The sequence below is a fragment of the Ornithodoros turicata genome, chromosome 2 (assembly GCF_037126465.1).
Source record: "Ornithodoros turicata isolate Travis chromosome 2, ASM3712646v1, whole genome shotgun sequence".
NCBI classification, from domain to species: domain Eukaryota; kingdom Metazoa; phylum Arthropoda; class Arachnida; order Ixodida; family Argasidae; genus Ornithodoros; species Ornithodoros turicata.
The window spans coordinates 145,860,286-145,886,077 of NC_088202.1; the positions used below are offsets into that span (position 1 = coordinate 145,860,286).

At 46.1% G+C, this 25,792-nt stretch overlaps 1 protein-coding gene across 2 annotated transcripts in view; it reads right to left on the reverse strand.

Annotated features, from left to right (window-relative positions):
• The window catches only part of LOC135386313 (centaurin-gamma-1A-like), an 84,660-nt gene that overhangs the window by 51,146 nt on the left and 7,722 nt on the right, over positions 1-25,792 (reverse strand). The window contains exon 1 of one of the 2 annotated variants that reach the window (XM_064616152.1): positions 19,673-20,039. The exons of the other annotated variant lie outside the window; for it this stretch is intronic. Within the exon in view, the coding sequence (XP_064472222.1) occupies positions 19,673-19,859 (187 nt within the window). The 5' untranslated portion in view covers positions 19,860-20,039. Of the gene's footprint in view, positions 1-19,672; positions 20,040-25,792 lie in introns of those variants that run through there. 2 annotated transcript variants of the gene reach the window in all.

The window sequence follows — 25,792 nt, forward strand, 5'->3', positions numbered from 1 at the left end:
GACATTTCGTCACCGAGAAATGATGTCTTTGGAGAAGCAATGCTTATTTTATTCGAGCTAAGTTGTAAATTGCCATAAATATACCAAAAATAGTATTTCATTCGTCAAAACGAGGAGAAATTGTAATGAAGTTGCTATGTAATATTCGCCGTAACGCAGTGGCGCTGCGGTTGAAGTACCCAACGCCCCGCCCACTACTGCTAGTTTTGTTGGTTGCCCTCTCCACCCTCTCCCTTGCCCACGCGTTCAGTTCTTGTTTCACGCCGCCAAATCTAGCTGGTTTTGTCAAACAACAGGCAACGAACTCAGCGACATGCTACAAATATCTACGGGGAGTAGATGCAGAAATATTGAGCCGCGACAAAGCTTTTTTGACGCTCGTGTGGCGGCAGTGACGTCGATTTTGTCGCTTCTCGCGTGTATCTGCCGCGTGTCGCTTGTTATGGGATTCGGGCTTTATTGTAATACAAGCGGCAGGTATATATTGATTACGCTGTATATCACGAAGAGAAAAGGGCATGATGGTTTTTAAAAAAAGCTTAACAATAATTAAATACACGGTATACGCTCATGATTATTTGCGGGAAATATCACTACACGCGGTTACCTCGGTTACCTGTTGAAACCGAGGTTGAGATTCCCATAACGGCCGCTAGTGGCGTAACCTCCGTTCGGTCGGTTGAACTACTGGTGGAAGAGGAAGCTTATCAGCGGTAGTCAGTACTACAATTGGGGTCACATACGATTAAGCTTAGTCTTTTTAAGAGCTAATTAAGCCAAGTCTTTTTAAAACTTTAGTTTAACACTTATTTCTTCTTTCTCTGGCTAGGTGGCGCAACGTCACCGCCCGCTACAAAGGGGAACAGTGAAAGATGAAAGTCACTGAAAAGGTTAGCTAGCTGTAGGACTCGAACCCACATCTTCTGGGTGGCCGGTCCAGGGCTCTACCAACTGAGCTAAGCTAACACGCCTTTTCAGCGACTTCCAGGGTGCGTCATCTGAAGGGACAAACCAGCCACTCTCTCTCACTCATCCTCCTTTCACTCTTACATTTTTGCTCATTCATACACACATTCATACGACGGGATCGACGCAGGCGGCAACTGTTGGACATGAAAGAACTGATGTTCTGAGGCTGGAACAACACAGAAGGGACAAATACATACAACGCCTCAATTTGCCTAAGAAATGAACGATGAAAGATGAAAGTCACTGAAAGTGACTTTCATCCATCCACCCGGATCCATCCATCCATCCCGACGTGTGACTGCGGCGAACCCCGGTTACGTGTAACCACGGTTTAGCGTTGCTCGCGTATGCCAAGAGTATTAGAGAGTTTTAGCACACCGTTGATAACGTGTACTAACGCCTCACCGTATCAACCGGAACCAATCAGTGAATAAGATTCTGAGTCACGCACGAGTGCGATTGGTTCCGATAGAGACGATAACTTTATCAACGGTATACTAAAACTCACTACTAAGTTATTGACTTCATGACTGTATAGAGCCTGTGACTATCGACCACTTTCTGTTTACAAACATGTGGCGTCCCGAGAAGACCGGTTCGAGGTTATATTTTGCTCTGGTTGGCAAGAAGCGGGAAAAACGCGTCTGCTGATAGGCCGAAAAGGCTGATAAGGTTGATAGGTGCCCACCAGCATGCTTTGCGCGGCGGCGAAACGTAATCGATGACGTAGGAGTGCAAGTGGTTTATATACAGATGGCCGTTGACTCTATACATCCGGTTTTACATTTGTGTGCTACTGTATGCATCTATATCCGGTCCCGTATCAACCTTTTTTTTAAAAAAAAAGTTCGGTGTTAGCGCCGCGAAGCAACCGTGGCTATGAGCAACGGTACAGACGTGGTCAGATTGACGTAGTCAGACGAGCGGGAATGAGTGGGGGCACAAGAGGTTTAGTGTGCGTCCTGGGCCGACTTCACGGGGAACTGTGGCCGACATTCGTCCGGAAAGTCTGCCGGAAAACCGTGGGTAAACCTCCTCAGACAGCCCAGCCGGTGCAGGGATTCGAACGAACTCACGTACACCTTATACAGTCTCGGCGTCGAAGGCGATCGTCCCGTTGTTACCCACTACGGCACACGAGCCTGCGTGTACAGTGAACCCTCGTTAATATGACCCCCGATAATCTGACATACGCGCTTTACGACCATACTCCTGGGGAACAGTGCAGTGAAACCTCCGCAAATCCCCCCGTTAATATGACAATTCCGCGTCATGACCAAAATTTTCGGGAATGACCATGGTCATAATAACGAGGGTTCACTGTACAGTGAACCCTCGTTATTATGACCATGGTCGTTCCCGAAAATTTTGGTCATAACGCGGAATTGTCATATTAACGGGGGGGAATTTGCAGAGGTTCCACTGCATTGTTCCACAGGAGTATGGTCGTAAAGCGCGTATGTCAGATTATCGGGGGTCATATTAACGAGGGTTCACTGTATATATGCTGCAGCATCGTTTTCGAACTTCGGAAAGATATATTAAGATAGTTAGTGCGTGTGTCAGGGGATCCACCAAGATGTCGCGCAGTAATCTGTTTGCTGTTATCTCACGTTTCTTGAGACGAAAGTGGTAATTATGGGGGGGAGGGGTATATGTTTATTAAGAAAAAGAAAGGAAAGGTCAGCCAGACGAAGGTCGGCTTGCTATTCCAAACAAAAAAGGGAAGGGGAAGGAAAGAAAACGGGACGAAAAGAAAAATAAGAAAAGAAAAGGGGAAGAAAGAAGGAGAAAAGGGGAAGAAAAGAAAAATAAGGGGGTGAGGGGATATGTTTACTACGAAAAAGAAAGGAAAGGTCAGCTAGACAAAGATCGGCTTGCTATTCCAAACAAAAAAAAGGAAAAGGGAAGAAGGAAAGAAAATGGGATGAAAAGAAGAAAAGGCAAAGAAGAAAATAATTAAAAGGGGAAGAAAAGGGAGAAAAGGGGAAGAAAAGAAAAGAAAAATATGGGAAAGAGAATTAAGGGTTCAAAGCGTGGCACTCAACTATACAGGTGCTCCCAAAAGAGAGCGAACACCTTAGAAGAAATATAAGTGTAGTTGTATATTTTGAGTATTAGTCAAACTCCTTTACAACGAAACTCAGGGGACAGAAAAAAAAAATCGCAGTAAAGGTATTTTCGTTAAAAAGGATGTCCATTATTGGACCTACAGGGCTCCAGCGGGACCGCAAAAAAATTTGCTGTAGTGGTATTTTCGTTAAAAAGGTGTTCGCTATAAAGGGGTTTGACTGTATATTATTTTGTATATTGGATATACATAGTTGTATAATAATAATACACGCTTCGTAGAGAGTACCGAGCTTCTGCGGTTGTCCGCCGCTGTGATGTCGACGAGTCAACAATAAACCTGCATTAAAAGCAGACCTACAACTATGTCTTCATGTTATGCGTGAATCTTGACTTTCGTATGGGTCCTTCCGCCTCTATAACACTCGCGAAAGTCATGGGCAAACTGTATAGTTACAATTCGAAGAAGTAACTCAGTTAAGTCTTTTAAGTAACTTAAAGGACGGGCAATGGACCTGTGCATAGACGCATGCCTCTGAGCTACGATTACAACCGAAGCAACGACAAAAAAAAAGCAAAAAAAAAAAACAGAAAACAAGAGAACACCACGTGAAGCACGAAAACGGCGACAGTATAGTGTCAGGGTTGGCCAACTTTCACTGGCGCACCCGCTGCTCGAGTGACTCTGTGCCCCGCCCACTGTTGTCAGACAAGTGGACCTCGTCGTCTGCGTTGCCTTGTCTCCGGAAACAGAGAGCATACTTTTGCATCGTTTCGCCTGGTTGATCAAAATGGCGTCTGGCTACACGAGCCCGGCGGGAGGCGTAATGCGAGGTTGAAAGCGTAACTCACCCAATCGGACAAGTGAAACTGCAGTCGGACCCGACTAGTCAACTGTCCAGTGAAATAGGGTGTTGTCGACATTTTATAAAGGTATTTAAAGTGCCAATCTGAGCCTTAAAATACTTTATTTCGTATTTCAACTTCATTCGCATATTTCGTTCGTGAAATAAAAGTGCCGTCAGAGAACGTTTTGCACTCCTAGCAATTTTCGAAGGAATCAGCGAGCATTCGCAAGTTTCGGTTTCGCGAAGAGCAGCTGACGTCACGACGAGCGCGAGCATCCCTCTCCTATAGCAACGGCTCAGACAACGGACAGGCGTCTTCCCGGCAGCAGTTCCGATTTGAAGACTGAAGTTGACCCTGGACCAACGATGTTTGCAGACGGGAGGCAGATCGCGTGCATGTGTACGACATTTCTCAAAATTATGAATTAATTTAAGGAACATGCAACTCCAGCGGCATGCAGATCGAGGATGTTTTGATAGAATACCCTGTGCATAGCACGTCGACATCAATGACATGACACAATATAAAGCGCACTGATGAAGTACTACCTCAATGGCACTCAATGTGGGGGAGGTACACATTGTTTCCAGCACCGCGTGTGGGAAATTTCCGGCGCACGTCAAAAGATCCCCAGGGGGTGGAAATTATCCGCAGTCCTATTACCCTGCGGCAGGTGCAACATGTCGTCAGAGTATATATAGATTGACAAACCGTACGTGTAACATCACGGCACCATTATTATTATTATTATTTCTATGGCCCTCGATTTACTCTTGTAATTCTTTCGTGACGCTCAATAATGACTCCCCAACGGTGACCCAACACAAAATTTTCGGACCATTAAGGACCATTAAGGACAGGACGAGTCCGAGTGAGTGCTCACTGATGGTTAGGATTGGGAGGCGGTCAGTTGGGATGCACTGACTGCACGGTAAGGTTTTCCCTGGTTTTCCCAAGACGAATGTCTTCCCCAGGTGTCGGCTAAGCCGACACCACCTAGAGACAAAGCATGATCGCTTGAGCGACGTGACTTCACTGCGTCATTCATTTCGTCCCTCACTTCATCATCCGTGGTGAAATGAATGCTCTACGCCCTTTATAATGCCCTTTGTGAAATGAATGCCCTTCATTACGTATCCATGTACCGCGCGGAATTCACGATCATCCTGCTTTCCCCAAGTATTTCGTCGCGTAGACGTGTTTGGAATCCCAGAACACTGTCAAGAGAAGTTCATCCTCAATATTTCGCTTAACCAGCTTCCGTGCTCGAAATTTTCTTGCAGAGTTGGTTCAGATCGACAATTTCATCACCATAAACGGCTGGTAAACAACGGTGAATGTGGCGACATCTTCACGGAAGATTCTAGTGGAAGAAAAAGCGAAAACGCTGCTCACAGAGACGAAGTTCCGTCCCGTGTTATGTTGAGCATTCACACGGTGCGGAATATCGGGTGTGGCGTACTGCGCACCTAGCAGACGACACATAGCAGACGACACCGTCAGCGTCTGTCCTGTCGTCTGCTTCGGAAAATCTTGTGGCTGTGTCGCAGGATATTCCCCACGGTTAGCAGTGTAGTGCGGACACTGGACGTTGAGCGTGCGCGCTCAGGAAGCTATGACGTTTTTCGCGTCTTCCGCTTCAGCGGGGAATGTCGCTCTCTGTGAATACACGGTGAATGTCACTATAGGACTCATTTTTTCCGCCGCCAAAAATTCAATCACTGGCCGTCGTTTTAAATGCGTTGACATATAGCACACACACTCGATCCATATGGCAGCGGCTACTCACAAAGAACGAGAGAACGATTCTCGGCGCGTTCGTAGAAGGCGAACGCAGCTACATGACGACACCACGCACCGCTAGTTGTTTTGGTCTCGCGCAACGCGCCACTGCGCGTTACTTTTCAGCAGTGATGGCCACTAACTACTTCTACAGTAGTTTAACTATAACTACTAACTACTTTGTGACTGAGTAGTTTAACTAGTAGTTCAACTACTTTTCAGGGGAGTAGTTAAAACTACTTTTTTAACTACTGCAATGTAGTTTAACTACATCTATAACTACTTAACGTTGCCCACCAACACCAATCCCTTGTAGTGTTCTTGGACAGCTAAATATGAATCACGAGCAATAACAAACTTTGGCTCAAGCCATTGCTACGATCGTCAAATACAAAGCTTGCGGCGGGATTCTCTCTGTGCCTAGGCGATAAACTAAGTTGCAGAATTATTGCACAGCAAATGAGGCTTCACTAGACAAGCATTAAAAGTGAAGATTTAGTACACATGCACGACACAATTGCTCTGCACCTCCGTTCTCATCAAACAAGTAGCTCGAGGTAAAAGTCGGAACCACAATCGTGCCGTAAAGCTTGCTGCAAAATCGGAAGTAGTTGGCGCCTTCAGTAACCTAACTACTGTAGTTAACTACTTAAAATAGTAGTTTAACTAGTAGTTGCCACTACATTTCTGCAAGTAGTTGATAACTACTTTTTAACTACAATCAGGTAGTTTAACTAGTAGTTTAACTACATGTAGTTAACTACTGGCCATCACTGCTTTTCAGTCGACCCTCCTAGACAGCAATGTCGTAGCACTGTATATAGCTTGGAACCTATACACAGAAGTGGTATATACCAGGAAGCAAAAGCGATCACGTAGCCAACAGAGAAATGGGTTCTTTGTGTTTGTTCACCACGCGAAAAACGCTACCCGCACAGCATAAAGCGTGACGATAAAGCACCTACACACAACGATGGGAAAAAACGTGCCGTTTAACGCCAACTCAAACGAGGCGAAGTGATGACAGCAACCGTGACTGGTGCGCCCCCCAACGTGCTTCGAGCGCACTCAGTAATGGGCGAAGAAACCGCAGACTGCGTGCGAAGCTTGAAAAGTGTTCGGCATAGGCGTTATACGGAAAGTTTAATTTGTGTTACTTTGACCCTCGCTGTTCCTGCGGCGTGACTGTAGGTTGTAAAAATGGAGACACTATAAATGGACTATTAAGGAACTGTTGCTGAACGTATAGAGCAATTCCTGTTTCCCTCCGTCTATCCATAAACTGCACTGCACTAAAGAAAAAAAGAACAGGAGTAATTTTCAGTGATGGCCAGTAGTTAACTACATGTAGTTAAACTACTAGTTAAACTACCTGATTGTAGTTAAAAAGTAGCTATCAACTACTTGCAGAAATGTAGTGGCAACTACTAGTTAAACTACTATTTCGAGTAGTTAACTACAGTAGTTAGGTTACTGCAGGCGCCAACTACTTCCGATTTTGCTGCAAGCTTAACGGCACGATTGTGCTTCAGACTTTTACCTTGAGAGTTACTTGTTTGATGAGAACGGAGGTGCAGAACAATTGTGCCGTGCATGTGTACTAAATCTTCACTTTTATCACTGCTTGTGATTCATATTTAGGTGTCCAAGAACACTATAGAATGGGATTGGTGATGATGGACAACGTTAAGTAGTTATACATGTAGTTAAAATACGTTGCAGTAGTTAAAGAAGTAGTTTTAACTACCTCCCCTGAAAAGTAGTTGCACTACTAGTTAAACTACTCCATTGCGAAGTAGTTAGTAGTTATAGTTAAACTACTGTAGAAATAGTTAATGGCCATCACTGGTAATTTTTAGCCCTTTTGAGGACTAGATCAATTGATTGCCGCGACCATTAGTCCCTCTCGAGACTATAGATACACCGAAGTTTAGGGACTATTTGCATTGCAAGGGGAGCAAAGTCCAGGGTCAGGGGATTAAAATGGGGGAATAACTGCTATCTAGGGGACTAAGCTGTAATTACTCGTGGGGTGTGCCATTCAGCATACTGTGCTGTAATGCATACCGTTGTGGCTTGGTTGTTTCCGCTTTTTAAAGTACATTATTTGCTGGAGTTTTTGTGATCCATCTTATTATACCGGCCGCAGTGGACCTGTTGGTAAAGAGTCCGCATCCCAAATGTTGCGGGTTCGAACCCGGCTGCCGACGTCAGCAACGTGATTATCCAAGTAGCTTAAACACGTCGTTCTCCGCGAGAGGAGTTAAATACGATGTGCCGTCTTCAACCGGAAGCCTCTTACAGGAAAAGTTAATCCAATCGAATCGCTAATAGTTAATCCAATTTTTTTCTTCTTTTCCTTCTTTTTTTTTTTGGGGGGGGGGGGAGGGGGGGATTATGCGAGTAGCCGAATGCGTCGCGTGATAAACTCAATCTTCCATCTTTTTTTTTTCCACATCAACATCATCTCCTGATCATAGCTGTCTCGCGACGAAGAGCGACGCATTTTCATTATCAAATCTCATCATGAACGCTATTCATAGCGCATTATGCTTACGCACCGCACAAAAAAAAATATGAGCATCGAAGAAACCTCCAGTTTTCTTCTGGTGGTAGGTACAGAGCATGATGCGTTGGATTTCAATTGCCCCTCATGAATCTGAGCAACGACACCTAGATTTAAAACAAAAAAAAAAAAAGAAGAAGAAAAGAGGACCCGCTTTATGGTTCATCTGCCTTCTTCGCCACCGGGACATTTCAAAGTGCGGATGTCTTCAGCCAATCGCCGCCGCCAGTCTCAAACATGAGCTTCTGGTGCTGTATGCCATGGAGCTGATGACGGCTCGACACCCTAAAATACGTATCGGCCCTTAACTTGCTTCTTACGACTATTGACGTCGCTGTTTTTTACCTCTAGCATATCCAGGGTATGCACGCGTGCTGGGGTATGCTCGACACACACGTACTCGGCAAACGGACCGCGTTATTCCGTGCGAAGCAAGCGTAGCTATATATGCGCGGCGTACAGATGTGGACTGATGGAGAGAGGACAGCAGGAAGGAAGATAAATAGAGAAAGGGTTAGTGTATCTCCTAGGCCGACTTCAGGAGGAACTGTGCCGACACGCCGTCGGGGAAAGTCTACCGGACCACCCATAGGGAAAACCTCAGACAGCAGAGCCGGTGGTATAGGATTCGAACCCACTACCTCGCAGTCTTCAGCTCGACCTAGGCGTGCCCTCGACCATGGCGCTGTTTGGCCATCGAAGGGGGAAAAAAAAGAAGAAAAAAAGATCCCGTCCAAAACCTGCCGAGAAGTCAAACTTAAAATCCAGAAGTGCTTCGAGCAGAGTGACAATAATATGACTACCGACGCATAACGAAATTGAGAGGCGACCACTTCCGTCGACGCCGGGAACCCAGAACGACCACGTGGCATCAAGAGGCCGTGACCCGACAGAAAAAAAAAGAAAGAAAAAAAAAGAGGTCGATATGTGTTCGATAACGACGTGCGAACTCTCATCTGTCACGGGCACGACAGATTTGTCCAAAAAGACAAATCGACGACAGTTGAACAGTCGCCGTACATATCCGTATTATAACGAGTTTTGCATTCATAAAGGAGAGTTACCTTAAAAAGAACTCGACAGGTGTCAAAAGTTCGCAACCCCAGAGAACAGTCATTCACAACCTGCATTAACAGAACGAAAAAGCCCCCCCATCATTGCCTTATGATTTATCCTCGCGTATGTTTTTTTAAATCGTATTCGACAGGTATGCCTGTTGCTCTAAAAAGAAAAAAAAAAGAAAGAAAAAAAAGAGGTCCAGGCAAAGACGGGGAAATAACAATTCCGCATCGTTGCCGACACGCGGGAGGTTGGAAGACAAAAAAGAAAAGAAAAAGAAAGTCCCAACGGTGGGCGCAGAAACATCTCGAGCGAGCAACAATGGGCAATGCCTGCACAAAGGAGCTTCTTGAGAAATCGCGCATAGGCATTGGCACCAGCCGAAATGGCGTTTGGTATGAGAGACAAAATAACAATAACAACAATACGAATGGGTTGTGTGGAAGCCTTGATTCGTATTGCTTCGCATCAGGGAGCACGAGAAGTAAAAAAAACGTTAAAGTAAAAGCTTGCTGTCGGTTGGTGCGTCACCGCAAGCCCACGTCGAGTTGGATTATGGAGGATTTCGATGGAAGAGGATTAAATGTCGTGGGCTTCTCTTCCGATTTGTCCGCTGTCAGCAGTTGGCGAGCGCGGTACTTACGTGGCTAGCGCTAAGCCAACTCGAGCCAGCCCAATACAAAAATCATAGTTACGGAAGAAAGACACGCAACACTGAGATACCAAACACACTTTTTTTCTTCTTCGTACTGCCACTGCGACACAACTATGGCTGTGAGCCTTGACACAGCAAGAAATGGACGGGACTTCAAGGGTTTCTTTTTCTTTTCTTTTTTTTTTCTTTGTTTCAAAGTTACTTAGAAGTTAGTACATATATTTGTGAATACGAGTGTTAAGAGGCTAGCAACCTAGCATACATGCAGGACTTGCATGACGCGGAAGGACAGCACAGGACACGACACGACACAGACAACCGCTTTCTAGTAACTGTCTTCTTTTCACGTCATGTCTTAACCCACATCAGTGTTCTCTCTCTCAAGTGTAACACCACTGTGTGCTGTTCACAGGCAACATATTGGCACAGGCACAGGCACAAACGCGTTTTGGAGTAGCCAGTTCTGACTGGGTCGGGACTAACCTCTCCATATTTTTCTTTCTTTTCCAATCCAATCCAATAAAGCCGCTGAAAAGGGGAATTTGTGGAACCACATGCGAAACTGTGATTGTAATGCTATTTTTGGAGATTTTTAAGATTATAGTAAAGTTCAAGGGCAAACGGGAAAGTGAGCTCCTGGAAGCTTTCTTGATAGGCAAAGGTGGAAATGCGTATATTAATTGCACCTCTATCTCACTGATGGAAACAACGATAAGTTCACAGTACAGTATAAATAGATAGCTATTCCTGTATCAATAAACATTGCTTTTTTTGTCCGTATATTTAGCGATTTTATCCTCAATACGATGCACTACCAACAGGCCCATGCAACGTTCACGCACAAGTCAAGGCACGAAGAAAAATCACGTGACAGGCATGCTCGAGTTGACGCGAACGACGTTAACCTAACCTTCGTTCAGTCGCCCTTCACTTTCAAAACCTACGAACTCTCAATAGAGGCCTGAATATGTAACAAGGATAACATATTCATGATGACGAATAGCAGCAAGAAGACAAGGACAGGGTAGAAGTATAGACGGGACGACTGCAGACGTCATCATACCAACTACTCCGGATTGTTCCTATTGTGCAAGGATAATATACGCTGATAATATGCAGGATATAACGACTAAGATGCCATCAAGATTAAAAAAAAAAAAAAAAGAGAGAACGGAACGGAATGAAACGGATAGAACGTTCTTACAGCCGTGTATCCCAGTCGCAGAGTTGTTTTCGTTGAAACTATAGTTAGCCAAAGACGAATTAGCTACCTTTTAAAATAGTATTCGTTGGCCAAGGTGTGAAATGGAAAGTTGCAGACTGCTTTGAAAAACACCCGACACCATGTTCCCAACATGGCTTCTTTTTTTTTGCCTAAAAAGAAGTCCCGCAAAATAAACAAAACGAAAGAAAAAACGGGACCACATGACTGCGCGCTGCGATTGGTGGGCGCGTTATCACGTGGTCCTTTGTTGTAGCATCTGGTGGTGCAACGACGACGGGTTCAAGCAACTTGCATCCTGCCATCAATTTGCTGGCAGGCTGGTTCGAATCAGCGGCCTACCAAATTATCCACCGAGATAAGTACTGAGACCCCTCGCCCACGCTCTCGCCCTTGGTGCGATACCTTAGGGACACGCAACCTACTGGAAGTGATGTGTGTGTGTGTGTGTGTGATGACCTGCTCGTTGTGGTTTTAGCGGCCATTTTATTTTCCCTTCACGCCTTTGAAGTCCCAGAGCTCTCATCACCTCGAGATCTATCGTCCTGGCGCATCGGGCAGTAATCGCAGAAACACGTCCCAAGCCAGCACAACATCTTGGCCCAATATTGGCTCAATGTTGGATCAATCTTGGACCGACATTGGGCCGGCATTGCCAATAGTGGCCCAATATTGGACCGACATTGCCAATATTGGTCCAATTTCGGACCGACATTGGGCCGGCATTGCCAATAGTGGTCCAATCTCGGGCCGACATCGGGCCGGCATTGCCAATATTGGTCCAATTTCGGACCGACATTGGGCCGGCATTGCCAATATTGGTTCAATATTGGGAGAAAATGTTGTGTTGCTTATAGGATGTTGGTCCAATAACGGCAATATTGGTCCAACATTGGGCTCTTATTGGCAATGTTCGTCCGATATTATTGGGCCAAGCTGTTGTGCTGCTTGCGACGGGTCAGTTCGGAACAAGTTTTCTTTTTTTTTTTTTTTTTTTTGTGGGGTGTGACGTGTCCGCCTCCTTTCATGTCCGATCACCGTAAAGTGAAAGGAAAATAATGCCGCGATGAAAGCGTTAACAACACATCTGACGCCCCCTCTGGCCCACTTTTCATAACGTTCTCTTCGGGTGGCGTGATCTGATGGGCACCATTCAAAGTGAGTGACGCCCTGCTTCATCATCCAACTAAAGCGGGTCATCATCAAATCATGTCGGTATCGCTACGGCGTTGACGTAAACGGATCACCCACACCGTGTCACGCCGAGAACGAATGATATACTTTCCCCCTATACGGAACCGTCACGGTATTGCACTAGTCCAGGACGCGGGATCAACCCTGATACGCTTCCGGTTAATCGAAAGTGCGACGCCCAATCGGACGGACTTCCGGCGCAACGTTGCCGCACCCATTTCCGATTCCTCATTATATACACACCCCTTCCTGATAAGAAAGGTAAACAAGAGAGAAACTAATGTTCTGAGGCTGGAACAACATAGAAGGGACAGATACAGACAAAGCCTCAAATTGCCTAAGAAATCAACGATGAAAGATGAAAGTCACTGAAGAGGTTAGCCAGCTGTAGGGATCGAACCCACATCTTCTGGTCCAGGGCTCTACCATCTTTCATCTTTCAAAGGTAAACAACAACCGCAGAGAAGAGTCGTATTCACCCTTTCACAGTTTACAAACAGAAGGCACCACCGGAAGTTGTCTAGGGTTTCCAACGACAGCGGCGCTGCATGTGGCGCATGTGGAAGGGTTTAACTGAAATTAGTGACACAGAGTGGCGCCACATGTAGCCGCTGACGCTGGGAACCCTAGACAACTTCCGGTTGTGCCTTCTGTTTGTAAACTGTGAAAGGGTGATGTGAAAGGGTGAAAGGGTCCAGCCACGTGGCCGAGCTGTATCCGAAAGGCCGCAAAACTACGGCTAAACTACGGCCACAAATCTGTGGCTATAATTGTTTTAAATTTCGTGTTAGCGCCGCGAAGCAACTGTGGCTACGAGCGGAGTACAGACGTGGAGAGATGGAGAGAGAGGACAGCAGGAAGGAGTGGGGGATAGGGGGAATTAGTCTGCGTATCCTGGGCCGACTTCAGAGGGAACAGTGCCGACATTCGTCTAAAAAGTCCTCGGAAAATCCGGGAAAAACCTCAGACAGCAGAGCCGGCGGTATAGGATTCGAACCTATACCACCTACCAGTCCTCAGCACGACCTTGGCTATACGACCACCGTGCGGAACGCCGTCTGTGGCTATGAGGACAGCAAGAAGAGATATCCGGGGAAGTATATTTGTCTTTGGACGAGTCCAGGGTTGTCCGTGCCGATGTCTATTTGGAAATGCTTACGAATATCCCGAGGAAAGCCTCAGGCAACACTTCTCGTTGTAGGGTTCGAACCCAACACCTCCTTGACTTTAGCATTTGTCGTATGAGGCAACACCAACGACCGGATGCTGTCTCCAGGAACACGTATGAACATACGTATATCCTTCCATTGTTGAAGAAACCTGAGCTTGGGCACTAGGAAGAACGGACAGACAGACGGACAGACAGACAGACAGAGGAACGGACGGACGGACAGACGGACGGACAGACGGACGGACAGACGGACAGACGGACAGACGGACAGACGGACAGACAGACAGACAGACAGACAGACAGACAGACAGACAGACAGACAGACAGACAGACGGACGGACGGACGGACGGACGGACAGACAGACAGACAGACAGACAGACGGGCGGACAGACAGACTGACTGACGGGCGGACAGACGGACGGGGAACTCGATGCTGTATTATATACGTATATCAGCGCTCCATATGAACACATATTGTTGACAGCGGATTAGTGCGTTAGAAACGTTTCGATAGACCTCTAGCCCTGTTTGTAAACAAATGACGTCGTAGTATTCGACAGCGCCACCAATTTGGTAGAGTTGAACTACGCTCGAAGCTAAGGGGGGCGAACTACAGTCACTATACATATAAGTAGTCATAAGCGAAGTCACTATATATATAGTGACTGTAGGGGGCGAACAAGGCCGCGTCCGAAAGCCACGGTCTTGAGGGGACTACAATGGTCTCTGAAAGGGACGCGACCTTCGGTTCTACTTTTCTGTCAATAGGAGGCAGCGAACAATTGCCCATTCGTGGAACCCATCGCTCCCACTTCCGATTAGTTTCGGTTTCAGTTTCAGTCTGTCTACGAACGTCATCATGACGTTTCTCGTGTAGAGGTCTACTAGAACACAAATTGCATGTTCCACTGCCGGTGCATTAATTATACTTTTATTCTGGATCAGTCGAGAGGTAACTTAAAGACTTCCGAACCAAGAAAATATGGGGAAACCATTACGGATAACTACCCCCCACCCAAAAAAAAAAAAAAAACGTCAAACCGGAAATACGATCCTCCTCCCGAAGATATTACGGAGACTTGTTTCCGTCGCCCACAAGCAGAAGAGGAGGCTCGCTTTAATAACCCGTCTAACCCGCTTACAACATCAGAGGGAGTCTTTAAACTTACAAGGGGCGGTACCAATTAGTCCTTATAGCGATACAAAATCGATTAAGGTCACAAGCACAATGGAGTCATAACCATAACAGGCAACGGTCGCATCCAACGGATGAGGTCACGACCGTGACACAAGGGTAAGAGAGCATGCGAACGCGTTATATATGAAATTTCGATGACGGGAAGCTATAACGCTGGTGTATAGGGGTTCAGGCGTCTTTCTGTGCAGTACTCGAGGTAGTGTACGTTATATATAGGGCCTGACTTTTTAGGGTTAAACCCGTATCTGCCCGATATTTACCCCCCGAACGAAATCTGTAAAATTCGGGTTTAACCCGAATCTACCCGAAAACATCCGGGTCGCGTGGCACACTCATAAGCGTGCATTAAAATAAACTTTGATAACATTGCTAAACATTAGTTCCATGTTAAGACAAATTTTTATTAAACAAAAAAAAAAATCACCGGAATACACCCGAATTCCTGACGACAGAATATGCCGTAGCGGGATTTAACCCGAATTTTCAAATGAAAAATATCACCCGATATTTACCCCCCGAATTTGGCCAAAAATAAAACCCGAAAAAGTCAGGCCCTAGTTATATATGTATACCAGTACAGTACTCAATGCTCTTTCAAATCGTACTTAATCCTTCTGTTATGGAGCCAAAAATACTTTGTCAAAATCGTTTTAAACACTTCAGCGTAGTGTGTTTTCGAAGCTTATCATGGTGTCGCCCACTGGAGTGGAGTTCACTATTTTCCTACATGTTTCAGCCACTGCGGTATGTACTATCACAATCATTTCATACTTTTGCACAAATATCTTCATACTTCGGCAAACATCCAAAATACGCGCATGGATCGTTGAACTGTCCCCGTTTGGTTGAATCAACCGCTTTTTTAATGCTCCTGTAAGAGGCTTCAGACATCCTTTGATGTTAAAAAAATACCTGGAAGTTCTTGCTGGTAGCCTATCATCATGGTAGCTTCTGACGGGAATTCTCAAGCACTATCTTAAAGTGGTTCGTAAAGGTGTTCTCCTAAAGTTATTCGGCATAAACGTAAAACACGGTTATCTGCACTGATGTGAACTTGCATTCGATCCTCGTGTTACAGCAAAAGCCCGGGTAACAGAACATCAGAACAGGGTAGAAAGCAGGCATCGCCTAAGTATATTCGAAACTAATACTGAGCTCTGACATCATGTCAGACACCTGAAGTCCATAATGACGTCCATACACCCGAATTATTGCTCTTCATTCGCACTTACAGGTCCAGTCAAGGGAAAGAGAATATACATCCGCAGTTATTTTATTTATTTTTTTTCCTTTTGCTATGTAAGCTAACGTCATCGTTTCTCGCCAGGTGCAGTCGTGTACGAGAGACATTTTCGAGATCCGGGAAAGAAAGAGAAAGGAGTGATGGTATACCCCCCCTTGCATGTATATACCCCCTGCAGCTAAGCGTGGCTCAATTACATGGTGCACCCGCTCGATCCAAACCAGTGGCGCGGAACGAAGTGTTTCGGCAACGCTTCGTGGGCCGTTGAATGCACTTTTTGGGTCCGTTGAAATGCTGCATGCGAGATCGAGAAGAGAAGCACCATCTTGGAAAGTCTGAAGTAAAAAAGTAAGTGAAGTAAAGTCTGAAAGTCCGGAAAGTAACCCCAGTGTACATGCACTGTTCTTGTCGCGGATCTCCAAGTGACAATGGACGTGTCATACTCCTATACTTTAAGTTCACAGGTACTTAGAAAAAATGGGCGACATTAATCCACGGACCGGTTCTCATGAAGACCGTGGTGTCGCGGCAGACACTAGGGGCGTTCACTAAACTACGGGGAACACGCTCCTAAACAACCACAGATAGCAAAGAAAAGAGAAAACCCTGAAAGCAATTAACGTTCTGAGGCTGGAACACATAGAAAGGACAGATACATACAAAGCCTCAAGTGCCTAAGAAATCAAGAAATAGAAGTCGCTGGTGAGGTGTGTTTAGCTTAGCTCAATTGGTCAGAGCCCTGGACCGGTAATCCAGAAGATGTGGGTTCTAGTCCTACAGCCTGGCTAACATTTTAAGTGACTTCCTTCTTTCATCAGAAAACCCTATTTACGTACACAAACCAGAGCGACAGCTTGAGGAAACGCCGACACATGGTTGTCGACACAGAAAGCTTTTTCTCCGCCGATTAGTTATCTTTATAATAACCATTAATAATAATTGGTGGCGTTACGTCGCGAGACAACTGTCATCATGAGCGACACCTAACAGACGACACCTAACAGACGATACCTAGCAGACGATACCTAGCAGACGATACCTAGCAGACGATACCTAGCAGATGATACCTAGCAGACGACACCTAGCAGACGACACCTAGCAGACGACACCTAGCAGACGACACCTAGCAGACGACACCTAGCAGACGACACCTAGCAGACGACACCTAGCAGACGACACCTAGCAGACGACACCTAGCAGATGACACCTAGCAGATGACACCTAGCAGATGACACCTAGCAGATGACACCTAGCAGACGACACCTAGCAGACGACACCGTCAGCGTGTTTTCCTGTCGTCTGCTACGGAATATCTTGTGGCTGCGTCGTAGGATATTACCGACGGTCAGCAGTGTACTCGAAGACGCGACGTTGAGCGCTCGCGCTCACGTGACAGCAGAAAGCTATGACGCTTTTCGCATCTTCCGCCTCTGGGTAAATGTCGCTCGTGTGAACACACGGTAAAGATCGCCTGCGGTGAGGCTAAACTACGGCGCAAAGCGGGCCATATCTTGATTACCTCCGCAAATGGACACACCGCAAAACTGGTCCTGATAAATATGTGGCGCCTTAAGGAGGAAAAAATAAAGACTCGCGGTGTCCATCCACGCAATGCGGTTTCGTTTTAAAGGGTCGTAAAGATCACGAGCCCCCCCGCAGGGTCTCTCTTTTGGCTATATGAGCAGCATATGTCTACGAAGGTTATACATAGTACATAAGAAGCGTAGCTTCCGTGACGACAGACGTCACACAACTGGATAAATCCGAAGATAGTCTCTTCACTAGGAAGTTTTACACGTTTATATTTGTATACGCACGTTTTTGCTTTTGGGACACGGAGGACAATGACCTTGCTGCATGATATACTTATTTCTGAGAGAGCTTTACCGGGCCAACCCCCGCACAGGTTTGTCCGTGGCTTTAGAACCACGTGATTTCCAGACCGTATTTTCGGTAGGTTGGGTATAACCATCACAAAAAATTTTTTTGAAGATTTAAATACTATTGAAAAGCTGTCGATAAGAATGTATAGAATTTCGCAAAAAAAAAAAAAAATGCCGCTACGTTGATCCGAATCAGTTATCTTTATAATAACCATTAATAATAATTGGTGGCTTTACGTCGCGAGACAACTGTCATCATGAGCGACACCTAGCAGACGACACCTAGCAGACGATACCTAGCAGACGATACCTAGCAGACGATACCTAGCAGACGACACCTAGCAGACGACACCTAGCAGACGACACCTAGCAGACGACACCTAGCAGACGACACCGTCAGCGTGTTTCCCTGTCGTCTGCTACGGAATATCTTGTGGCTGTGCCGTAGGATATTAAGAACGTGGGGTCAGTCAGACCAAACTCAACAAAAAAGCACCCTGCATATTAACGATTTTCACCCCAAAGGCTCATCGTCGAACTAAGTCGACTTCAGGTTGCCGGATTGCTGCAGGGTTGCGGAGTTGCCACTCCGGAGTCGGAATGATTCCGGAATCGTTCCAGATTAGCCCGGACTGGAATAGGGTGCCCCGGCGGCAGTTTTGGCTTCAACGTGCTGGTTTCGGCCCTCGCACCCTTTTCACCGCACCTGCACACGGTCAAGAGTGAAATGCCTGTGTCTTTGTGCTTTTTCCGTGCTTGGTAACGTCAATATCCTCTAGCGCTGCGGGACCTGCCAGCATGGTTACCCGTCCTTTTCTTTTATCGAGGGAATTAACGAATGGAATTGGGTTTGCCAAGCCATTCCAGGAGTGGGAACTGACCATACCTTTTCATTCCGAGGAAATGAAAGGAATGGAATGATCGCAAAACTCCATTCCTCGCAATGGAATTGGAACGGAATGGGGTCTCCCAACCCTGACCCTATAGTACTCCCCTTTAGACGCGTTCGGCATAATGCACAAAGACGCAGACAACTTTTCTTATTCTGCGTTAGCACCGCGAAGCGACCGTGGCTATATGCAAAACGTTGTAACAAGGACCGGGCAGGTTGGTACATACCAGTGATGGCCAGTAGTTAACTACATGTAGTTAGACTACTAGTTAAACTACCTCATTGTAGTGAAAAAGTAGTTATGAACTACTTGCAGAAATGTAGTGTGCAACTACTAGTTAAACTACTGTTTCGAGTAGTTAACTACAGTAGTTAGGTTACTGCAGTCGCCAACTACTTCCGATTTTGCCGCAAGCTTTACAGCACGATTGTGCTTCCGACTTTTACCTCGAGCTACTTGTTTGATGAGAACGGAGGTGCAGAGCAATTGTGCCGTGCATGCGTACTACATCTTCACTTTTATGACTGCTTGTGATTCATATTTAGGTTTCCAAGAACACTATAGAATGGTATTGGTGTTGATGGACATCGTTAAGTAGTTAGAGATGTAGTTAAAGCAGTAGTTTTAACTACTTCCCCTCAAAAGTAGTTGAACTACTAGTTAAACTACTACATCGTGAAGTAGTTAGTGGTTATAGTTAAACTACTGTAGAAGTAGTTAGCGGCCATCACTGGTACATACTGCTGACAGTTGCGACACAACACACAAAAGACGAGACAGACGATGTCGCACTCGACATGCGACACCGTCTGTCTCGTCTTTTGTGTATTGCGTCGCGACTGTCAACAGTGGCTATACGAGATGTTTTTTTTTATCTCACCAAAAGCTTCAAAAGACTATATAGACGTGGACCTTACCTCGCACAAACTTTCCCCTGGAGACGGGTTGCTTCTCGACGGCCGAGTCGTCCCGACATCCCGTACTCGCGCACGAGAACTTTTTGCCCCGACGCGAGGCTCTGAACGACCTCCGCGCAAACTGCGCCAAGCTCAGCAGCGGAGTGCTCGTCTGCTTGCGGATGCCCCCACCGCGTGGTGAGGGCATCCAGTCCGGCAACGTTGGGAACTTCAGCTTGACGAAGACTCTTTCGTTATGACCTGCCGATTTTTTAGTTCTTCGCTACGCGAAGAAAATATAACGCCGGGACAGCTCGCCAGGGCAGGTTCTCCTCTTCAGCAAAATCACCAAGACCGCGGCTACCACGACTAGTAACTTCAGCTTGACACCCTAAAAAGTACTCTCTTCCCCGTGCTCTACAGAGAGCAAGGCCCGGTTAAGTTCGCCAGGACAGATCCACTCATTCGGCAGGATCACCTTCAAGTTTCCAGCAAGACCTGGTCCCAACGGTTCGCTTTAAAGTGTGCACTGCGTCGTGGTTCAAGTCCTGGTGAATCCTGCACGTGGAGTCGACTTTTTAGACTGTGAACGAGGTCTGTCATCAAGCGTGGCATGGAAGTACTAGTATCACAATCCTGACGTGCCCTCAAACACGTTACAGAAAGGCAGATAACCTGCCAGGAGCCTTCCGCGAGTCACACCAACTGCTGTCACCCACTGTACTCGTTGAAGCTTCTTCAGGCCCGAAACCCGGCGAAATCTTGCAGCGCCACGGAGAAAAAGATCGATCCTTCTCTGCGAATACACACGCGACACTCCAGATCGAAGACCACCACGGACGAACGACGAGATACCGCAGCACCCCGAACGACGAAGGGCACCATTGCCACACACCACCGAAGACCACCGAATCAAATTCCAATCGTCGAAGAACACCAACAACCCAAAAGCACAAGCGTCGGAAGCACTATCCTAATCCCAAACGCACGTGCTTATACTGCGAGCTCCGGGGGAAGGAACGGATGCGACTGCCCGACAACTTTCGCGCCGGACCGTGTACGTGCGCTGGCGAGGAGGAAACGGACAGATGGGAGAGAGATCCGGGTCACGTGGTCTCGGGACTACACACACACACACATACACACACACCGCACAGGTCCTTTTTACTCCGTGCTACCAACGGCAACAATAATTCCGAGGGATATTTTTTTCTTTCTTCTTTATGCATTTTCTTTTGAATTGGCTGCCACCTGTCGGTTTCGCATAGCTACATATCCTTCAATGGAAGCGCGAGGGGAAGAGAGTGAGGGAATTCCTTATTCGATGGCTTCTTTTTTTTTCTTTCTTTTTTTCGCAGACTCGTGACCTGTGTGCAGAGCACGGGGGGTGAGCACAGCTGTCTTGTGCGAGTACGTTGTTACGTTTGCGAGGCCAGAGCACCGTCAGGGGAGTATACAAATAAGACTTACGCTGAAGAGGACCGAAGCAGAGGGTATCAACCGCAGTGGTGAAGGATGTGTCAAATAAAGACGCGCTGCTCTTTATGTATGATAGGTATTAGGTATTGAACGGAGCGAAACGATGTATCGGGTGTGGATGTTATTATGTGGTCGATAAAATATTCCGCGGTTATATTCACGTGGGAAAGGGGGTACTGCGATGAATGTGGCGACATTTTAAAGTAAGAATTATCGTTACGAAAGTGATATGATGGTATTTATAGTAAAAGTTTGTTACTTTTCTCGAAGCATAACTTTTTTTTTCAGTCATTGTTACCAAGTTCGAGCAACCTAGTTATTTTTTTCAATTCATTTTTAAAAGGGAGACTTCGCGACGATTCGAAAAAGAAAAAAAAATGGTGAACGTCAAAGCGAATACAAACTACCCGCTCTATACCTATATAGTTTCGTGTTCATTTTGCTCCAGTAATTAATTCCTCTTTGACGACAATAGCAAACCGAAAGTGAAATATGGATAGGAGAAACCTGGGTTCCCTACTGTGGTGATTCGTGACGTCACATGGACGTCACCCCGCGTCGTCGTCTGCTTGGAGTGCTGTCCCACGCGTTTTAAGCAAATGATAAGGATGCTTGACGTAGCCGCCGTGGCGAGATCTGCTGCCGCAGCCATTATGCTGGTGTCGATTTCAACGGGATAGAAACAAATATGCTATAGAATGTGTTTTTTTTTTTTTTCAAGACACGGGCAGGGCAAAAAAGAAGCAGTGCTGAGAGAAGCAGCCAGGTGAAGTCCAGTGTTGCTTTCAGAAACCTCTTGCTTCAGAGAGGCGGTCGCGGTCGCTTTGTAATAAATTCGCTAAAATATAATTATGTGCAGTTTCGGAGCGAAATATTTCGTACACATGCTCCTGACAGCCGAAAGGTTACGGATATGCCGCAACCTTTGCGGTGATTTTGTGGCAGAGACCCATCCTAGGAAGCGAAATCCCAGCAAACGCAAACCTTGAAGATTTTAGCACTTGTATGCCTGTCGAGGTTACCGTCTGCAAGCTTCCACGGCCTCAGCCCAAAGACGTCGATTCCCGCACTAAAAAGTCGTTCAACAGAAGCGCTGGAGCTTTCTCGTTGTAGTACTCTACAGAACCATGTAGACAGCGCTTACATGCAAGAAAGCGGCAAAACCGGAGTAACATAATTACAGTGAACGCTCGTTATTATGACCATGGTCGTTCCCAAAAACTTTGGTCATAACGCGGAATTGTCATATTAACGGGGGGGGGGGGGGTTTGCAGAGGTTTCACAGCACTGTTACCCGAAGAGTATGGTCGTAAAGCGCGTATGTCAGATTATCGGGGGTCATATTAACGAGGGTTCACTGCACAGTGACACTTTACAGCTGCTTTCCCCCAAAACGATAACTGCTGGCATTTACGAGTTACTTTCCCTTCCCCCAGAACAAAAAAAAAGGACCCAACTCGTTACTGCAACTGCCCAGAGTCCCAATTTACAAGCTTACTTTGACTTGTCACTTCATCTCCATTTTTTTCTTTTAAAAATCAATCAATCAATCAACTTGTCACTTGAAACTTGGTAATCACTCGAGACTGTGCTTACATCCCCCCAGCGCCCGTCCCGCCGCACGTTACAACACTACAGTGAACCCTCGTTAATATGACCCCCGATAATCTGACATACGCGCTTTACGACCATACTCTTCGGGTAACAATGCTGTGAAACCTCTGCAAATCTCCCCCCCCCCCCGTTAATATGACAATTCCGCGTTATGACCAAAATTTTCGGGAACGACCATGGTCATAATAACGAGAGTTCACTGTATATGTTCCTCTTTCAACAGAGCCTTCCGGCACGCAACGAACGTTTGAAACAGTGACGCAAACACAGCCCACACTCGTTCGGACGGCTATCCTGCTATACCGATATGACGTAACTCAGCTCTTGTTTTGATTGTTGATCTACCTACGTCATTAATGTGGGACGAAATCTAACGCATTCACAATCTTACCGAATTGACACTGTACACTCTCCCAAAATATCCCTTATGTGTACGCGAAAGTATCACAATTAATTACTACTTTTGACAAGTATGACGTCATCATGTACGGACGTATCACGTGACGCATCACGTGGGTGCGAAACTCGAATTCTTATCGCCTCACGGCAGATGCTGGCAGTCTGTCTCGGCGCTCTCCCATACGCCAGAGATACCGGTGACGTCATTTGCTTTTTGGAGAATCCGAAACTACGAATTTTTGCTGGTTCTTTCTAAGATTTGTGGGAGCACGTAATATTCGCTGGTGACATTCATTGCGTACTGATTCTTGCAGCGAGCTCGATTTATAATACGAAATATATTTTTGTCAGTATAGTCGTATAGTGGGCTTGAAAGACCCCGTTATGACAGACTATCGGCTACAGCGCACCATTTTTTTTAAAGCCTTTTATTTTTTTATTAGAAGAGAAACAACAAACTTTTGCGGACATGCAGTTCCGGACGGTTCAGCCCCACACTCCACTTCAGTTCAGTATCGCTTCTCCATCATTTATTGTTGTTGGTTCAGCTCCACACTAAGGATCATACCCGGCAACACCCAGTGTGCTGAAAGGATTGATGCCTAATCCGAGCAAAGCCATGAGGTTTCAGACCGGCCATATTTGTTTTTACGCCTGTTACGAGCGCCGGTGAGGCTGGGGTAAGCTGCAGTCATATGAGAGGGGGGGGGGGGGGAGGATTCATTCAGCGAGAAATGATTGTACATTATCGGAGCTGTGACGTAGGGTATCGGTAGGGTGACGTAGGACGACGCGCTGACTAGGGTATTAGATGAATAAAAAAAGAGAGCCACGGTATTTTAGAGACTAATATCAGGTCCCCCAAACTCACCTCGGAAAAGCGTGCAACGAAGAAGGCCGCCACTAGATACCCCACTGTTGCCGTTCCGGATCACTTCAGCGCGCTAAGTTTAGCGGCAAAATGTTTTTGTTGTTTCTGCAAATGAATTCAGTCTTTATATGTCCAAATAAAACGCGTATAACAACTTTCTGTGTCGTGTTTCACTTTTTGGTCGCGTTTTTAAACGTGTTGAGCGATCGGAAGGATCTACTGCACGGCTGCGTGCATCACATGGCGTACCTGTCGTACCAAGCGCCGCCACTGGGCGCCGCAGGCGCAGTCGTCCATTTCTCCTTCGGTGACTTGGCCTGGCTTAGACTGTGCTTCAACTGGATCTTTAGCGCGCTACAATCAAACGCAAGCCAACGTCTGGTAACAATGGGGTATCTAAGGGCGGCCTCCGGCATTGCACGCATCGGGACAGGAAGAAATACATGGGAAAATGGCGACCTTGGGGGACCTGACTAATATGGACGCGTAACGGCAAATGGCCGAAGCCTCCTGTTGTGGGGAGGCCAAGCCTCAGTGGACGAGCTCAATTGGTGGTGGTGGGGGGGGGGGGGCGAATCAGAGAGTCATTCGTCACGAGAACAATGAGTCGTCTGTCGTGTATGTTCACGCGAGGTGGCGCTTCACTATAGTTTGCGTGTGTAATGCTCAAACCGTTATAATCTGAGGACAAAAGCCGTATAGAACAGAGAGACCGCACGCTTTCTGCGGTTGCAAAGGCTTCGATATCAATGGGGGTATGTATAGAGACAGTATAGCCCCTATGCAGCCTGATACCCTCGTTATATAACAGTTTTATTTAGGCACATTTCCCTTTTCGTTTATCTATGTAAAGTTGAAATTTAAGAGGAGCTCATATACATTTCTCCCGAGTCATGTAGGAAGTAGGATTTTTTTTACTGCAAATGAGTAATAGACTGGAAGATAACGGGCAAGTAGGTACTACTATAAGTTTACCAGCTACCAGTAGTTATAACTACATGTAGCTAAACTACCTGATTGTAGTTAAAAAGTAGTTATCTACTACTTGCAGAAATGTAGTGGCAACTACTAGTTAAACTACTATTTCGAGTAGTTAACTACAGTAGTTAGGTTACTGCAGGCGTTAACTACTTCCGATTTTGCCACAAGCTTTACGGCACGATTTTGCTTCAGACTTTTACCTTGAGCTATACTTGTTTGATGAGAACGGAGGTGCAGAGCAATTGTGCCGTGCGTGTGTACTAAATCTTCACTTTTATCACTGCTTGTGATTCATATTTAGGTGTCCAAGAACACTACAAACGATTGGTGTTGATGGACAACGTTAAGTATAGTTATAGATGTAGTTAAAATACACTGCAGTAGTTAAAGCAGTTTTAACTACTATCATTATTGTTACTTATTATCGTACTTATTAATTATTACTTATATCATACTTATTAATTATTACTTATATCATACTTATTACTACTCTCAGTATTAATTACTCCCCTGAGTAGTAGTTGAACTACTAGTTAAATTACTCCATCGCGAAGTAGTTATAGTTAAACTGCTGTAGAAGTAGTTAGTGGCCATCACAGCCAACTACCCCGACTTCATACTGTTGCGCAGATGATCGGCACGGCGAATGCCGCAACTCCATCCGACCAGATATCAGGGGCAGGTATTTCCACCAGTAAGGCGGCCGCGGGAGAAGTCACGTGCTTATAAGAACCAATCGGAATTTCCGACGCTTTTTATTCTCCCAAGTCAGAGCTCGACGCCAAAGTTCGTTGAAC